The following is a 14,400-nucleotide window of genomic DNA, read 5'->3' on the forward strand; positions in this document are numbered from 1 at the left end:
CCTGGAGGCCAGCCCAGGCCCTCAAGGGGTTTCGGCACAAGGCTCCAATGGGTCTCCTTAGCTACTCAGACACCCTTGCTTGGAGCACACACATCTGCCCCTGTTAGAGCCTCAGTTCTGACCCTGACATTCAGAAAACAGACTGTCATGGAGGATTATTTCACTTGAGGTGTTCATATCTAGAGCACGCCCCAAAGAAAAAGAAGTAAAAGCAATTGCGTTTCTCTTCCCAGATCTCTTTTTTCCTAGTAACTTTGCCAGAGTAAGAGAGGCAGCTGATAGGATCAATGCATCTTTCACTGGTTCTAAAATGCATCTTTCCATCCAGGACTATGTTTTCCCGCCCTTGCCCCCACTCCAGCATCCCCAGGGACAGACATCTGTGATTGTTCCAGGCATCGTGGGGAGCAGGGGTGGGCAGGGCAGGGGTCAGAGTTTACAGGGGACGTGGTGCTTTCACACTCCACAGATTTTATCTAAAACAGCCCTGTGATGTAAGCACCGAAACCCCCATTTTACAGATAAGGAAACTGAGGCTCTAGAAATTGAGTGCCTTGCCTAAGTAGCTCCCATGGCGGCCAGTGGCTGGAAAGGAGGCTCCCCAAAGTCTGAGAGCTTGGCCCAGAGCCCACCCCGAGACTCCAGTATTTGAGAGCTGCCAGACCTTATAAGCCCAAAGGCCAAGTGGCTGGCTCTGGTATTGGGCCAGACCTTGTAGGGAGACAAAGCAGTGCTGCCAAGCCCTCAGCCCCAGGACAGCCTCCTCTGCCTGGCTAAATTTAGCCGCTCTATGGAGTGTAGAGGGGGCCTGTGTCCGTCCTGGAGGCCAGCCCAGGCCCTCAAGGGGGTCAGCGCAGATTCCAATGGTCTCCTTAGCCATTCAGGGTCCCAGAGTTGCAGGGATAACACCTCTGCTTGAAGAGTTCAGGCCAGTCCCCCACACCGGGCCCGTCGGTGTCCCAGGGCTCGCTCAACGCCACTCGACTCCTTAGGTGATGGCCAGAACAGGGCCCTGGGCCAGTGTACAGACACTGTCAAGGGGAGGTTGCAGGGGCAGGCATTTATGGGGAGGCCACAGCAGGGGTCCTCATGGTTGGCCTCTCCCAGACCTTGCACTGCTTCTCTGGCCTCTTCTAACCTCCCCAGCTGTGGGCCATGACCTGGCCGGAGCCCCTTCTCCCCAGCATCTGAGGCATCACAACCCCCTGGTTCTCCTCCATCCTTTTGAGTCATTTCCTCTTGGTCCCCATCCACTTCCTGCCCCTGGAATATGGGGACTCCTTGGGCCGACCTAGGTCCCTGCCCCCTAAACACTGAGCGCTCCTTGGGAGGCTTGTCTCCTTGCCTCCTGATGTTGCTGAAACTTTTACACCCACAAGGCAGCCACGTGCCCACCCACCTCCTCGGGCTCCTACCTCCATCTTTTCTTCTAAATCCAACTGTATTGAGGAGTAACTGACATACAATAAAATGTACCCATTTTAGGCACAGAGTTTGATGAGTTTTGACAAATGCATGTAACCCCCACCCCCACCCGTCATCTGTCACCTTAGAATGTTCCCTCCTGTTCTTTTGCTGTCAATCTCTCCCCAACCCCCAGCCAATTACTGATCTGTTTTGTCACTAGATTTGTTTTGCTTTTTCTAGAATTTCATGGAGGTGGAATTGCACAGCATGAGCTTCTTTCACTCAGCGCAAGGGTTTTAAGCTTCATCCATGCTGTGGCATATATCAATAGCTTGCTCCTTTTTTTCACTGAGAAGTATTCTGTCGTATGGACATACCACAGCTTGTTGTCCTTCCCCCGTTGATGGTCATTTGGGTTGTGTTCGGTTTGGGGCTGTGATGAGTAAAGCTGCCACAGACAGTTGAGTTCAGTTCTTTGTGTGGACGTTAGGTCATTTTCTGATTTTGCACCTCCATTTCTCCCGGTGCGGCCCCAACGAGGTCTCTCCTACCCCTGTGAGGGGTGTAGCATGGGAGGCATGGGGAGCACAACATGGGCCAACGGAGGGGGCAGGACAAGGCCACGGACATTTTGGCAGCTGCCATCCCTGAGCCAGTGCAAAGTGAGCCGGGGCTTGCCCCAGAACTCCCTCTTGGGTGAGTGGCTGTGAGGTAGGAAACCTCTGTTTACCTTGGCTGCTCCATCCTGACCTGCCAGGCTCCATGCTGTGGGCTGGCAAGGCTGGGTTTGTGCAGGCTTGGGTGGGGGCAGAGGTGAAGCCGGCCTGCCCATGACCTCCAGCAGCTGATGGAAGTCCTGGAGCTGCCCTGTCTCCTAAGCAAGCCCCCCAAGCCCGTCTTAGCTCCACGCTCTGCCTATACATCATGAGGAAATCAGCTACATAGTCAGGCTCTCAGAGTCTTGGGGATCTTTTATCTGTAAAATGGAGCCCTAACCCCTGGCTTGGCCCATCTCTAGGAGCTGGCTGGGCACCGAGGGAGATGCAGAGTATGCAGAGGTTTGGGGATCTGAGAGGTCCTAGTGATGGACCACGCAGAAGGAAGCATCCTGCCCATCCTTGGCTCCAGCTGTGAGCCGTGTGCCGAATCTTGCCCTTCCCCCCACATAAAGTCTAGGAGCTCCTAAGGGCGAGTTCTGTCTCTTCCAGTCATGGCTGGCTTCATGGATGTGTGCTCTACGAAGGTGCACTGGACCCCATGCTCAGAAAGGCCCCGGTCTTGGTTTTAATGCTCTGCTGTCACTGTTATGAAACTCTCACTTTTTAAACAAAGGGCTCCGCATTTTCATTTTGTACTCAGCTCGCAAATTCCAAAGTCAGTCCTGTCTCTGGCTCTGTGGGCAGGGCCTGATTTCCCTTCCCAGGGCAGCTGGGCAAAGGATTAGATACAGAAACTTCATGAATGAATCTTCCCTACAGAGGAAGAAAATCAGGGAGATGGGGATGCACAGCTATTCCTTTTGCAGAGCCCCTGCTCCCAGAGGGCAGGGTCACCTGGGTGAGTCAGGAGTTCATATCAAGCAGCCTCTCAAAGGGTCTTGGACAACGTGAGCTGAAGGAAGCCATGGAGAGGTGCCTTTGAGCTGGACTTGGAAGGGTCAGAAATTGAAGGCATCCTTGGGGTTCAAGGAGGGCAAGGAGGCAGAGCGAGAAACCTCAGGGAGAGATTCAGGACCCACAGAATGAATAGTCAGGGCTGGAGGCCCCTGACATTTAGGTTCCAGGCCTAGCCCTGCCCCAGACCAAGTCGTAAACCCCTCCCAGCCTGTTTCCTCACTGATGACATGTGAGTCTTAACGTGTGCAGGGGGTTTGAACACATGCACCAACTATCAAGTGCTGTCCCTGTGAGGAGCAGACTTGTGTCTCTGCCATTTGGGAGTGGCTGGGGAAGTCAGTGCCTTATCTCAGAGGAAGAGGGCAATCCCTGGCTGGCAGTGTGGGAACCCCAGACCTCGACTCTTGTTCCCAGAGGTGAGGTGGGTATAGCTGGTGACAGCTCAGGTAGACACATGGGCAGATGGTGGAGCCACTCGTTAGGAAAACAGATGGTGATGACCCTCCATTGCCCCCGGCACTCAACCTTTATTTCTCTACCAACTTCACGTCAACAGGTGGGTTCGGGGCCCTCCCACCATCCCCCACCTCAAGATCTCCCTTCCCTTCAGCAGGACAGAAGCAGAGAATCTCTGTGGGCTAGTGCCCAGGGGAGCCCCGCCTGACTGAGAGAGGGGAGGGAAGAAAGGTGTGGTAAGAGGCCACAGAGCCTGGAGCGCATTTGTCTGCAAGGCAGGCTAAGGGGGCTTTTTGATTCTGGGGACCAGGACGGGGATGTGAGTCTTGATTTACACATAAAAGAATCACTTGGTGTACTCTCCAGGAGGGGTGAGGATGTACATTGACCCACTGTTTTCTTCCATGCCTAATTTTGGCCAGAGGGGCAAGAGCCGAATTAAAAGAACATTTATGTCCATCAAACGCTCTTTTCCCATCATCCAACATGATCCACAATGGACACACATTCTTCCAGCAATGAGGGAGGGAGAGTAAGTGCTGTTGGGTAACTAGCCATTCTTAGTAACATCCTTTCAGCTCACGGATATGTGGGGTTGGAGGTGAAGAGTGAGGCCAAGAGTCTAGACGACTCAGAATCACCCAGCCATGCAGACTGTGGGATGGTGCACACAGGGTTGAGCTGAGAGGGCACAGTGATCAGGTACCCAAGGATGTCTGGGGCCTTAGGCACCAGGGACATGGAGGGCAAATCCAGCCTCTGCTCGGCAGACTGGACAGCAACGAGACTTGGCATGTCTCATTTGCTTAGGACAGGGAAATCTCAGTCTGGGAGTGTCCAGAACTGAGGCAGCCAAGCCAGCTGTCTCCTGGGAAGGGGATCCTTACCCAGCTACCCCCTCCCCCCCCCCCCCCGCTACTACCATCTCCCTCCCACTGACCCTTCAACCCCCTGCACATATAAACAGTAAGAGGCTCAAACCCTCACGTGCCAACTTTGTGGGAAAAGAGCAGAGTGGAGGGGGGTTGTCTGCCCTCACTGTGCACAGCTGGGCCCAGATGTCCTCCCCTTCACCGCCCCCCGTCCCGCTGACCAGGCCCCAGACCAGGCACTAAGTGAGAGGTCAGAGCTAGCAGGAACTCCAGGAGTCCTCCATCAGTACAGAAGCACCAGTGACCAAGTAAAATGCCCAGCCTCCAAGCAAGGGGGTGCCTGCTCCAGAATGTGCTCATAGATTTGGGGGTAGAGGCCTCTGCATGTCTGGATCTGCTTCCAGCTCTGGCTTCTGGGCAGGCCCCTCCTAGGCTGCTGCTCTGGAGCCGGAACGTCAGGGGTGAACTTCCCAGGAGAGTCCCAGAGGCATGAGTTGCACAGCCCCCATGCATATGGAAGCAAGGACAGAGACCCTCGGCAGGGCCCAGTGAGCAAGCGGTGAGCGTGACGGCAGTGTGGGGAGTAGGAGTGAACGCTTGGGCATCATCAGGCTGAGGTACGCACTGGAGACTCCACTCTGTTCCCAGCACTCACTTCTTGTCCTTTTCTTCTGGAAGAAAGACCCAAGAGTATGCTGAGATGTACGTGTGACGGTACAGAGCCAGACTGGTTCTGTCTGGCCCCTCCCACCCTCCATTTCTCTCGGGACAGCTGCATTCTCCCACGGTATCAGTCAGGGGACCCAGTTCCACTGAGTCTTCTGATGCAGCTCCACATATCCAGCTGCTGCCCGGGCACATTTCCCTGATGCCCCCTGGGCCTCCTTCACTCTACATGTTCTATCAACACCTCCAGGGCATATTTTCCTCTCAGTTTTCAGTTTGGGGAACCATACCTAGCATGACGACATCCAGAAACTGGTGGCATTAACTCTTTGTTCATCCCATAGACTCAGGCTTGCTGAGTTTACCACCGACGTCTCTCGAGTTCTCTTCCTCCTGCTGCCCCATGCCTCAACTCCTCTCAGCCCTGCTCTTAGCCCCCATCTTACCTCACCATCACCCTCCTGCCCCTGGCATCACATTACAAATCCAGCCTGTCATCCCCTTTGATGGCTCTCCATTGCCTTCAGAATAAAGTGCAAGCCCCCCTCGCATTCTGGACTCTCCCAGATCAGCTCCTCTAGGCCTCCCTTCCCCTCGGTCTGGCCCTTTGGCTTCTGCCTGACAGCTGCTCAGTCACACCTAGGTATGGCCAAGAGATGGGGCAAGAGGACCACCCCCGCCTCGCCTACCCCCTACGGATGACCCGGCATCTGCAATTCTCCCCAGGACACATCCCTCATAAATCATAGGGAAGCTTATAAGTATCAGGCCTCAGTAAAACTTCCCTAAAAGGCCACCAGGCTGGCTGGGAATGTAACAGGGTCCCCTCTCTCACCCCCGCCCCATCCGGCTTTAGGAGGCCCAAGGGACTCTGCAGCCACACAGGGCAGAGCTGTCTGGACTCGTGGCAGGCACACACCAGGCCACCTCCCAGATGTGGCTGCAGGTGCCCAGCCTGAGTCTTTCCCGTGGGCCCCATAGCCACTCCCTACAGCAGGGTACCGCCCTTTCAAGCCAAGCCTCACCAGAACCATAGTCAACATCTCAGGTTAATGGTGGAGGTGGAGGTGTTGCCCAGGACCAGTTCGCCCTGGGCTGGGACTCAGTGTCTCCCCCTAGACCAGCTCAACACAGCTCATCAGCCTCCCGGCTTTGATCCTCCCATCTGTCCTCCATGGTTACCCCAGTCCCTTCCATGCTTCTACCCTTCTGTGGCTCACACTGCCATGAGGATAACGCCCAGGGTCCTTACCTTGGCACTCGAGGCCCTTTCCACACTGTAGCCTCACTTCTCTACCCTGCACTCTGAGCCCCAGCCCCACTAGAGACGCCAAGCCATGCTAGCCCAGCCCTTTCACCCCCAAGTTCCATCCTCCCCATTTGAACCTCTGCTTAGATCTTGTCTCCTCTGGAAACCATCTGCAACCCTTAGCCAGCAGGGATTGCTTCTTGCCTAGCCCTTCCAACCTGCCCTGTCCTGTTAGGGGCCTTCCCTCCTCTCAGGCCAGGAAGCTTCTACCATGTGCCAGCCGGTGCCGAACACAGGCTTTTCCCCATTGGCTGAGAAATTTTCTCACTTCTAAGTTTTCTCAAGAAAATGTGCTGAACTCCTTAGCAGATATGGCTGCTAGGGAAGGCTCTCAGGGAAGACAGAGAAACTGCCCCAGCTGCCAATGAGGCCTGACTTCCCAGGTGAGTTAGCGTGATCAAGGCCTCTGTGCTTCAGCCAGAAATGGAGAAGCCCTGGGCCCCCAAGGGTGGAGTTTTAGGTGACAGTCCTATTTCTCCTTCTTCAGCTCCCTAGGAGTGTCCACGGTGGGTGGGTCAGAAAGAACCGTACTGGGGGCACAATGCCTTGTCTGGCTCCCGCTACCTCACCCGTGGGTCCCAACAAGGCCTTGCTTTGGCTGAGCACCTACTTCCACCTCCAAATGGTCTGGTCACACTATGGACAGACCTGTGGTGGGCCAGCTTCTCCAGAGAAAGAAGGCCAACTTGCTTTAGCCTCTTTAATAAGATAAAATGTTTACAGCGTCTAGGAGGGTTGGCCAGTGTGAGACAGAAGCCGATTGATCGCCTTGGCCCCTATGGAATGACAAGCACGTGATCTATTTATAGCCCTCCCCCCAACTCCAGGCTCCCTCCCCTGGGGCCGTGACACATTCCTGCCTGAGATGACCCTCAAGGACCCAGCTGCTCCAGTGCAGGCCTTGGGCTATGGCTGGGACTAATCCAGACCCTCCCTAGCAATCTGGCCACGGGGCTACTGCCTTGGCTCAAACTCCCAGGAACAGGGAGTTTCTCATCCCTGCCTTCTTCCATTTCTAGGCAGCTCTGGAGTGAGAAGATGGTGCCTCCCTTGTCCTTGGGAGGTTAGAATCACCTACTCTCTCAGGCTCCTCCACCAGCGGAAGCTGGCAGATGGATGCCATGCCCCAGCCCCCTCCTCTAAACACTGCCTCCAATGCTGACCCTGCCATTCTTCCTCTATTACTGGATCAAGGCAGACCCAGAGCAGTGAGCTTAGAAACAGAGAACGCCCTCGTCCACCCTCCTACAGGGTAACACCAAAGAGGCCAATCCAGTGTGGTCTGGGATCCTGGAGGTGGTCAGTGGCTGCTCACTCCATGCCTGGGAGACTGCCCTGAGAATATCTGCATTAAGACAGGCTGGGTTCAGAGAAGTCAGAGGCCAAGGCCCAGAGAAGGGCACACTGGGCCTGGCCATGCAGGGTGGATGGCAAGTGAGGAGAGGGAGGCAGCATGGCCCTGAGTAGTGATCCTGCTGGCTGTGCCCTTGTAGCACAAGACCCTGCAGGTATCATGAGTCGTAGCCACCAGAGCAGAGCCCCTTCTTGCCCTCTACTTGGTGATCCAAGAATACTTCTTTCTCTGTATAGACAGGGAGGCTGAAGCTGGCACCAGCCCGTTGCCGCCTGGGAGCAGAGGCAGGCAGGGAAGTGGGCAGGGAAACAGGCTAGAGGCAAGCAGGGTGGGGAGGGTCTGGGGCTTCCTACTCACCATCCACGTGGTTCCGGGACAGGTACTTGAGGGCCTCATCAAGCAGGATGACAGGCAGAGATATCTGGAGCACCACTACCCACTGGCGCCCACTCAGTGGGGTCACCTGGAAAATAAGCTGGGGAGTGGGGAGGTTTGGTTAAGGGAAGGACTTCTCATGTCCCCGCGATCCACCTGCTTCGTACACCTGGGCTGCAATGGACCCGACATGAGCAACTCCAAGATGCTCCTTGAGGTCCCACCTCCAGATCTTTGTCCACTCTGTCTCCCCTGCCAGAAGTGCCCTCCCCTGCCCTTAGCCAAGGACCAAGTCCTGTTGGTCCTGTTGAGAAGTGGGAGGCATTCTGTACTGGGGAAGAGCATAGTGTTTCCTCCTGCCCTAGCCTTGGGAAATTCCCCAGAACAAGAAGTCTGGTCTCCACCTCTTCTGTTCCCCAAGTCTGAGGGCTCCTGAAGCACAGGCTGTGTGCACCAAGCACCTTCAGATCTCCCCACTCCCAGTCCTCCAGGCTTTCCATAGCAAAAGGGTCCACAGAGGCCCAGTGACCAACCCAGGGCCAGAAATGTTAAAGGAAGGTTTGGACCCTGTTGCAGAAGGGGTTTGGAGTCGGGCAGAAACTCACGGGCAGGGGTGGCACCAGCAGGATGAGGAAGTGCAGGGCCATGGACATGGCCACAGCTGCCAGCAGCCAAGGGTTCAGCCAGGGTGGCATCCGCAGCAGCGACTGGTTCTCCGAGACGCTGCCAATGGTACAGGATACTCATCTTGGGCCAGGATGGGAGCAGGCCCTGCGGTGGGCACCCATCCACCCACGTGGAGGTGCAGGGAGTGGCCTGAGCCTCAGAATTTCCCTAATTGGGCCTGTAGGCTGGAGTGCTTCTGGGAGGCCAGTGCAGCTGGGAGGGATGTGTCACAGTTGTCTGCTCAGCCCCCCAGCAGCCTGTCCTTAGAGCTTGAACCTCCTTTCTCTGTCCCTCAGACCCAATCCTGGCCCCTCCGTTTCTTTAGACCCCAATCTTGGCCCTCATTGTTCCCTAGATCTCAATTCTGGCCCCACTCATCCTCAAAACCCTCTTCTGGACCCCTCTGATCCTCAGCCCCCACACTTAGGCCTCACCCCCCATCCCTCAACCCACTCCGGGCCCCTCAGCCCAGCCCACCTGTTGAGGGCATTGCACATTTCAATGGTCACCAGCACAGACAAGGCCATGGTTGTGGGGAAGCGTGACTCGAAGACCTCGCAGTCAATGTCAGCAAAGAGTGGGTTGTCCTCGGAGCACTTCAGGAAGTTCCTCTGAGGGCACCAAGGTGGGGTTGGGTGGGGTTGGGGAGAACAGTGGTCAGGGAGGGGCCAGTGTGGGGGAAGAGGGAAGCCTCACTCCGTCCTCAGCCTATATCTGAGGACATAATACAACCAGTGGGCAGGGTGCTGCCATGGGGTGGGCCCAAGGAGGGGTGCCTACCCAGGATGGGGTCAGAGGGACTACACTGTTCCAGAGAAAGGAGAAGCTAGCATTAGGATGGGGAGGACAGCAGAGGGCCCTGGGATCAGAGGGAGGATGCAGGCATTACCCTGAAGGTGCTTGGGGGAGCCCTGAATACTGGGGATGCAGGACTGAGAGTGGTGATTACCTGAGACCACAGAATAAATAAATGCATATGAAAACCAATCAGCCAAATTGTTTGAATAGAATTCACCTTTGGTGGGTAGACAAAGGCTGCATGTACTCCCAATCACCATTAAATAAGATTCCACTCATACTTCCCTCCAATTCTGCCACTGAAATTGAGCTCTACCACACTTGCCTTTTGCTTACAACATGGATTAATGAATTGCTAGGTGCAGGCTTACTACACAGCTTCTTCATAATTAAGAAGAAGCTCTCGGGGCTTGATAAGGGAAGTGGCTCCTGCCCTTGCAGTCCCCGGGGGAGAGTTTTCTTCCTGTTCATAAACTTTGCTCGCAGATTCTTCTGTGATAAGATGCTGAGCTGAGGCCATGTATGAGAACTTCTGGCTTGTTCTCTTTTGCATTACTGGGATGAGTGTGAATGTTCGTAACTGCTAAACAGCTCTGTTCTCTAACAATATAAATTTGTTCTCTGGACTCTCCTCTGAACACAGAGATCTTTTAAGCTAAAGGTTTAGAAACTGGAATCACATGCTGTGAAAATAACCCTCAAAGAGAAGCCTGTAAAATGACCGGCTGTCTGAGCTCCTGTCCAGTAAATACATCCCTGTTTTCCCACACTGCATAAATATGGGTAAGGTGACTTTCAGCCAGAAGGGGCCGCTAGCACTTTCCTTTTCTCCCTCACGCAGGATAAAAAATTACAAAAGACTAAGGCTTGGTCAGATTTCTTATTTTAACAAAGAGATGGAGGTTCTTATCTCATTTAAGCCAGCAGTGGGATTTTCTCCCCAAATCGAGCTCCAGTATTTGGGACAAATGCACGTTTTTATTTGGCACTGATCATAGAGCAAGAAGACCAAATGCCCCTGCCTGCTGTGTCACTGTGGTCAGCACCCCCCCACCCCCCCGCCTTTCCAGATCTCAATGGCCTGTGTACACATGTACATACAAATGCCGTATACACACCTCCCACTCAGGCATGTGCACGCCTAGATCCTTATGCATGTGCACAGGGAAAAAATACAAAAAGGATCACACTAAGAGGTTTCAATAGATAAATACACTGTCCAGTTTAAACCTTCTGGGTTTTACTTGTGTGCCTCTGCCACATGCGTACATTATGCCCCAGGTCATGGGTCATAGAGTGGCCTCCTGAATTGATTAGAAGGTACATCGGGCTGAAACTTCAGTCTCCTAGTTTCATCATGAGCCTTATGGTGGTGGGGGCCTGTTTCTTTGGGTGAAGCCACTGTTCTGCCTATTCCTTCCCTTTGCCTCTCTGGCTATTTCCTATTTACCTTGTGCTGCAAGGCCTCCTCTGTGTTTCATTAACTTAGTTCATCTGTACGTAGCTCTTACTATGTGCCAGATGTTGGTCTAAGCACTTTACAAACATTGACTCAGTTAATCCTCCTGATAGCCTTATGAGGCTGAGGCAGTTCTATTATTATCCATTTTGTAGATAAGGAAACTAATACAGAGAGGTTAAGTAGCCTGTCCAGAGTTACACAGCTGGTGTGTGGTGGCACTAGGGTTTGAACCCCGGGCAGCCTGGATCCAGGCTCCATACTCTGTGCTCTTAGTCACCGCTGCATTTTTGACAGCTTTCTTCAGGAACCAAGCAGGCAGGGGAGGGGGAGAGGGCTCTAGTCAGTTCTGCTGAAATTCCAGCATCTGAAGCTGAAAGTTCTACCTTAGGTCTAACCTTTGACCACCTCCAAGTCTCAGAGACACCTGCATTCTCTGCTGCAGCACTTCTCACCTTAAAATGTGAACGCCCACTGCCATGCTCTTCCCAGCTCTTTCCAGAGACTTTGCCTGCTTGGTCACTACTAATTTGTGCCTAGCATACAGTTGGTGCTTAATAGCCATTTCTTAACCAGATGGATGAATGAGAAATGGAATGACCTGAGGACAGTTGGGAAGTTGGCACCAAGGGGACTGGTGACTAATTCGTAGTGGGCGTGGTGTATGTGTCTACCACGACCCCCAGCTGTCCGGCTGGCATGGGTGACCAGGGAGGCAGTAGAACTGAGATGGGGATGAAGGAAAGGGATTATCTGGGGAAAGGTGATAGATCTGATCTTGGACTTAGTGAATACAATGGGCCTGTGGGACATCCCAGGGGAGGTATCCAGCTGGAATTTTGGGACTGGGCTCAGAAGAAACATTGAGACAGCGCAGTGGCGGGGGAGAGGGGGATCCTGGGAGATTTGAGATCTATAGATAAAGGAGGTTAACTGAGACAATGCTGGAAGAAGGCAGCAGCGGGATGGTGAGCACGCCCTTGCTCTGCATCTTGCTGCTCCCACAGGAGCTAAATGAGCAGAGGTGCCTGAGGCTGGCCCGAGCCTTCTGCCAAGGGTTCGGGGGCACGAGCCTTTTGGGATGAGGGCATGGGCCTATGCTCTGCACTGCTGCAAGAAAGGAGAGCCCATGAGCTTCAGGGCTGGTGGGTACAAGAAAAGCGTCCCTGAGCTGACTGTACCTAGATACGAACACTGCGAGAATGCCTGAAATCATCACAGAGCCTCCCCAGGCAGGATGGGGCAATGAGTCAGGTCCCTCTTTTGAGCTCTTCTATCTACAAGAAGGTAATGAAGACAAACACTCTCAGAGGAAAAAGATCCCAAATCCCTGCAGCTCTCAGCTTTACGTGAGAATTCCAAAACTGACATTGCCAGATTCACTGCCAAGGTTCTTTCAAGCAAAGGAGATGCCCAGACAGAGGGTCAGATTGACAGACAGAGCTGAGGGGTCTCCTTGCTTGCTCAGTTCAGAGCTGTGCCGAGCTAAGCCAGCCCTGTGGTGGGCATGTACCAGCTAGGTGACTTCGAGAGGTCAGTGGATCCCTCTCTTGAGAAGCATGTTGTTACAGGGGTGGGGTGGGGAGGGAGAGCCTGGCAGATTCTTCCCTCCATTCTTAATCTCCTTATTTAAAAAAAAAATTTAATGTATATTTATTTCTGAAGAAAGAGAAAGAGAGAGAGACAGAGAGAGCGCGTGAGTGGGGGAGGGGCAGTGAAGGGGGAGACATAGAATCCAAAGCAGGCTCCAATCTCTGAGCTGTTAGCACAGAGCCCAACGCAGGGCCTGAACTCACGAACCGTGAGATCATGACCTGAGCCAAAGTCGGACACTTAACCAACTGAGCCACCCAGGTGCCCCTCTTAATCTCCTTATTGACCCTCCACCTGAAGTTCTACATATCTCTGAACCCTCAATGTTTTGGGGGTTCCCCGATAAAGGCAAGATACTTCTGGGCATTTATGCCCCGTGGCAGCCCCCTAACCAAATGACTGGGAGAAGCAGTAACCACTTCTCTGGCTCTGGGGCTGGGCTGCTATCTCTAGGTTTCCAGTGGCTTCTGAGCTTGGCTCCTTAGATGGTGGATGTCTATGTAAGTGTATGGGGGTAGGGAGGGACAGCCATTGGCTAACCGTGGAGTTCCAGATCCCTTTCCCCTGGAGCTCCAACAACTTCGGCAGTGAGTTCTACCTCAGAAATAACCCCAACAGAGTCCCTGGCCATCCTTGCTTACCAGCTGGTAGAAGGTGACGTGAGGTCCCTCGGCATCATATAGGAACCACCAGGTGGCGGCAGCCACCGTGGCCAGGCCTACGTACACTGCAAGGAGGGCAGGAGGAAGCTGGCTATAGTGGAGAGCTGTGGTTTTCTGGCATCCATTTCCCCTTCCTAAAAATGCCCTGAGTTTCTGTCAGGGAACCGCCCTCTCCCTCTCTGAGCCATGTGGTTTATAGCACCTACCCTTAGTGACAGTGGTGGGCCCTGATTGGCAATCAACATCTGCCACACCCCTGGCCACGGTGACTGGCTAGGAGATAAGCAGGTGGCCCAATGTGGGCCAAGAACAGGCCTGAGACTTTGATCATATTACTGACGGACACTCTCTCTTCTGCTGAATTGGGGGTTGTAAGAGAGTAAACATGAGGGCTACAGCTGCAGCAGCCATCTTTCCATCTCAAGGAGCACCTGTCCGAGAATGGAGCTGAGGCAGAGCCAAAATAGGCCAGTGATACTGAGGCCTGGATCCAGCCATGCCTGAGGAATGCTCCAGTATTTTCCATTAGATGAGCCCACACAGCTTCCTTTGGCCTATGCCAGGCTGAGTCATACTGTCTGCAGTTTGCAAGGATCCCTGATAGAAGCTCTCAGGAAGCTCCTGAAACCCCACTGAGGGCTGGGGCCCCACTCACCTCCAATAGCCAGATATCGAAAAAAGAGCCAGCCACTGATGAGGGCCTCACGAGGGTTCCGGGGCAGCTTCTCCATGATGTCCAGGTCTGGTGGGTTGAAACCCAGGGCTGTGGCAGGTAAGCCATCTGTCACCAGGTTCACCCAGAGCAGCTGCACAGGGATCAGGGCTTCCGGCAGGCCCAGAATTGCCGTGAGGAAGATGCTGGAACCAGGGTCAGAGGCTCTAGGGCCCAGCAACTGGAGAGCCCAGCTCCTCCTCACACTCTAGACTGGGAAGCTCACCTACTGTCTTCACAGGAGCCCCACCTCACTGTTCTAGTTCTTATGTGTGTGCACAAGTGAGACTTGCATATACACGGCTCTGCTTCACACTGGACCACTCGTGCCTCCTAATCTCAGCTCTGGAGGCTGGATGATTCTGCTCTTTAGGCCTCTCCTGTTTAGGCCAGAACTCCTCTCTAGGGCATGTACACATGTGGACAATGCATGCCTGAACACATACAATTTGTTC

The 14,400-nt window shown here is 53.9% G+C and overlaps 1 protein-coding gene across 7 annotated transcripts in view; it reads right to left on the minus strand.

Moving 5' to 3' along the window:
- Positions 1–3,520: 3,520 nt before the first annotated feature.
- The window catches only part of ATP2A3 (ATPase sarcoplasmic/endoplasmic reticulum Ca2+ transporting 3), a 34,492-nt gene continuing 23,612 nt past the window's right edge, over positions 3,521–14,400 (minus strand). For 4 of the 7 annotated variants that reach the window (XM_040455605.1, XM_040455603.1, XM_040455607.1 and 1 more), the window contains 6 exons: positions 13,889–14,091; positions 13,213–13,298; positions 9,199–9,332; positions 8,661–8,778; positions 8,038–8,155; positions 3,521–5,022 (listed from right to left, as the gene is read on the minus strand). In XM_040455605.1, the coding sequence (XP_040311539.1) occupies positions 5,003–5,022; positions 8,038–8,155; positions 8,661–8,778; positions 9,199–9,332; positions 13,213–13,298; positions 13,889–14,091 (679 nt within the window). In that variant the 3' untranslated portion in view covers positions 3,521–5,002. Of the gene's footprint in view, positions 5,023–7,525; positions 7,687–8,037; positions 8,156–8,660; positions 8,779–9,198; positions 9,333–13,212; positions 13,299–13,888; positions 14,092–14,400 lie in introns of those variants that run through there. The other 3 variants (XM_040455604.1, XM_040455609.1, XM_040455608.1) reach the window with 3 other exon arrangements.

Source organism: Herpailurus yagouaroundi, unplaced genomic scaffold (assembly GCF_014898765.1).
Source record: "Herpailurus yagouaroundi ecotype Mexico unplaced genomic scaffold, PumYag 215, whole genome shotgun sequence".
NCBI lineage: Eukaryota > Metazoa > Chordata > Mammalia > Carnivora > Felidae > Herpailurus > Herpailurus yagouaroundi.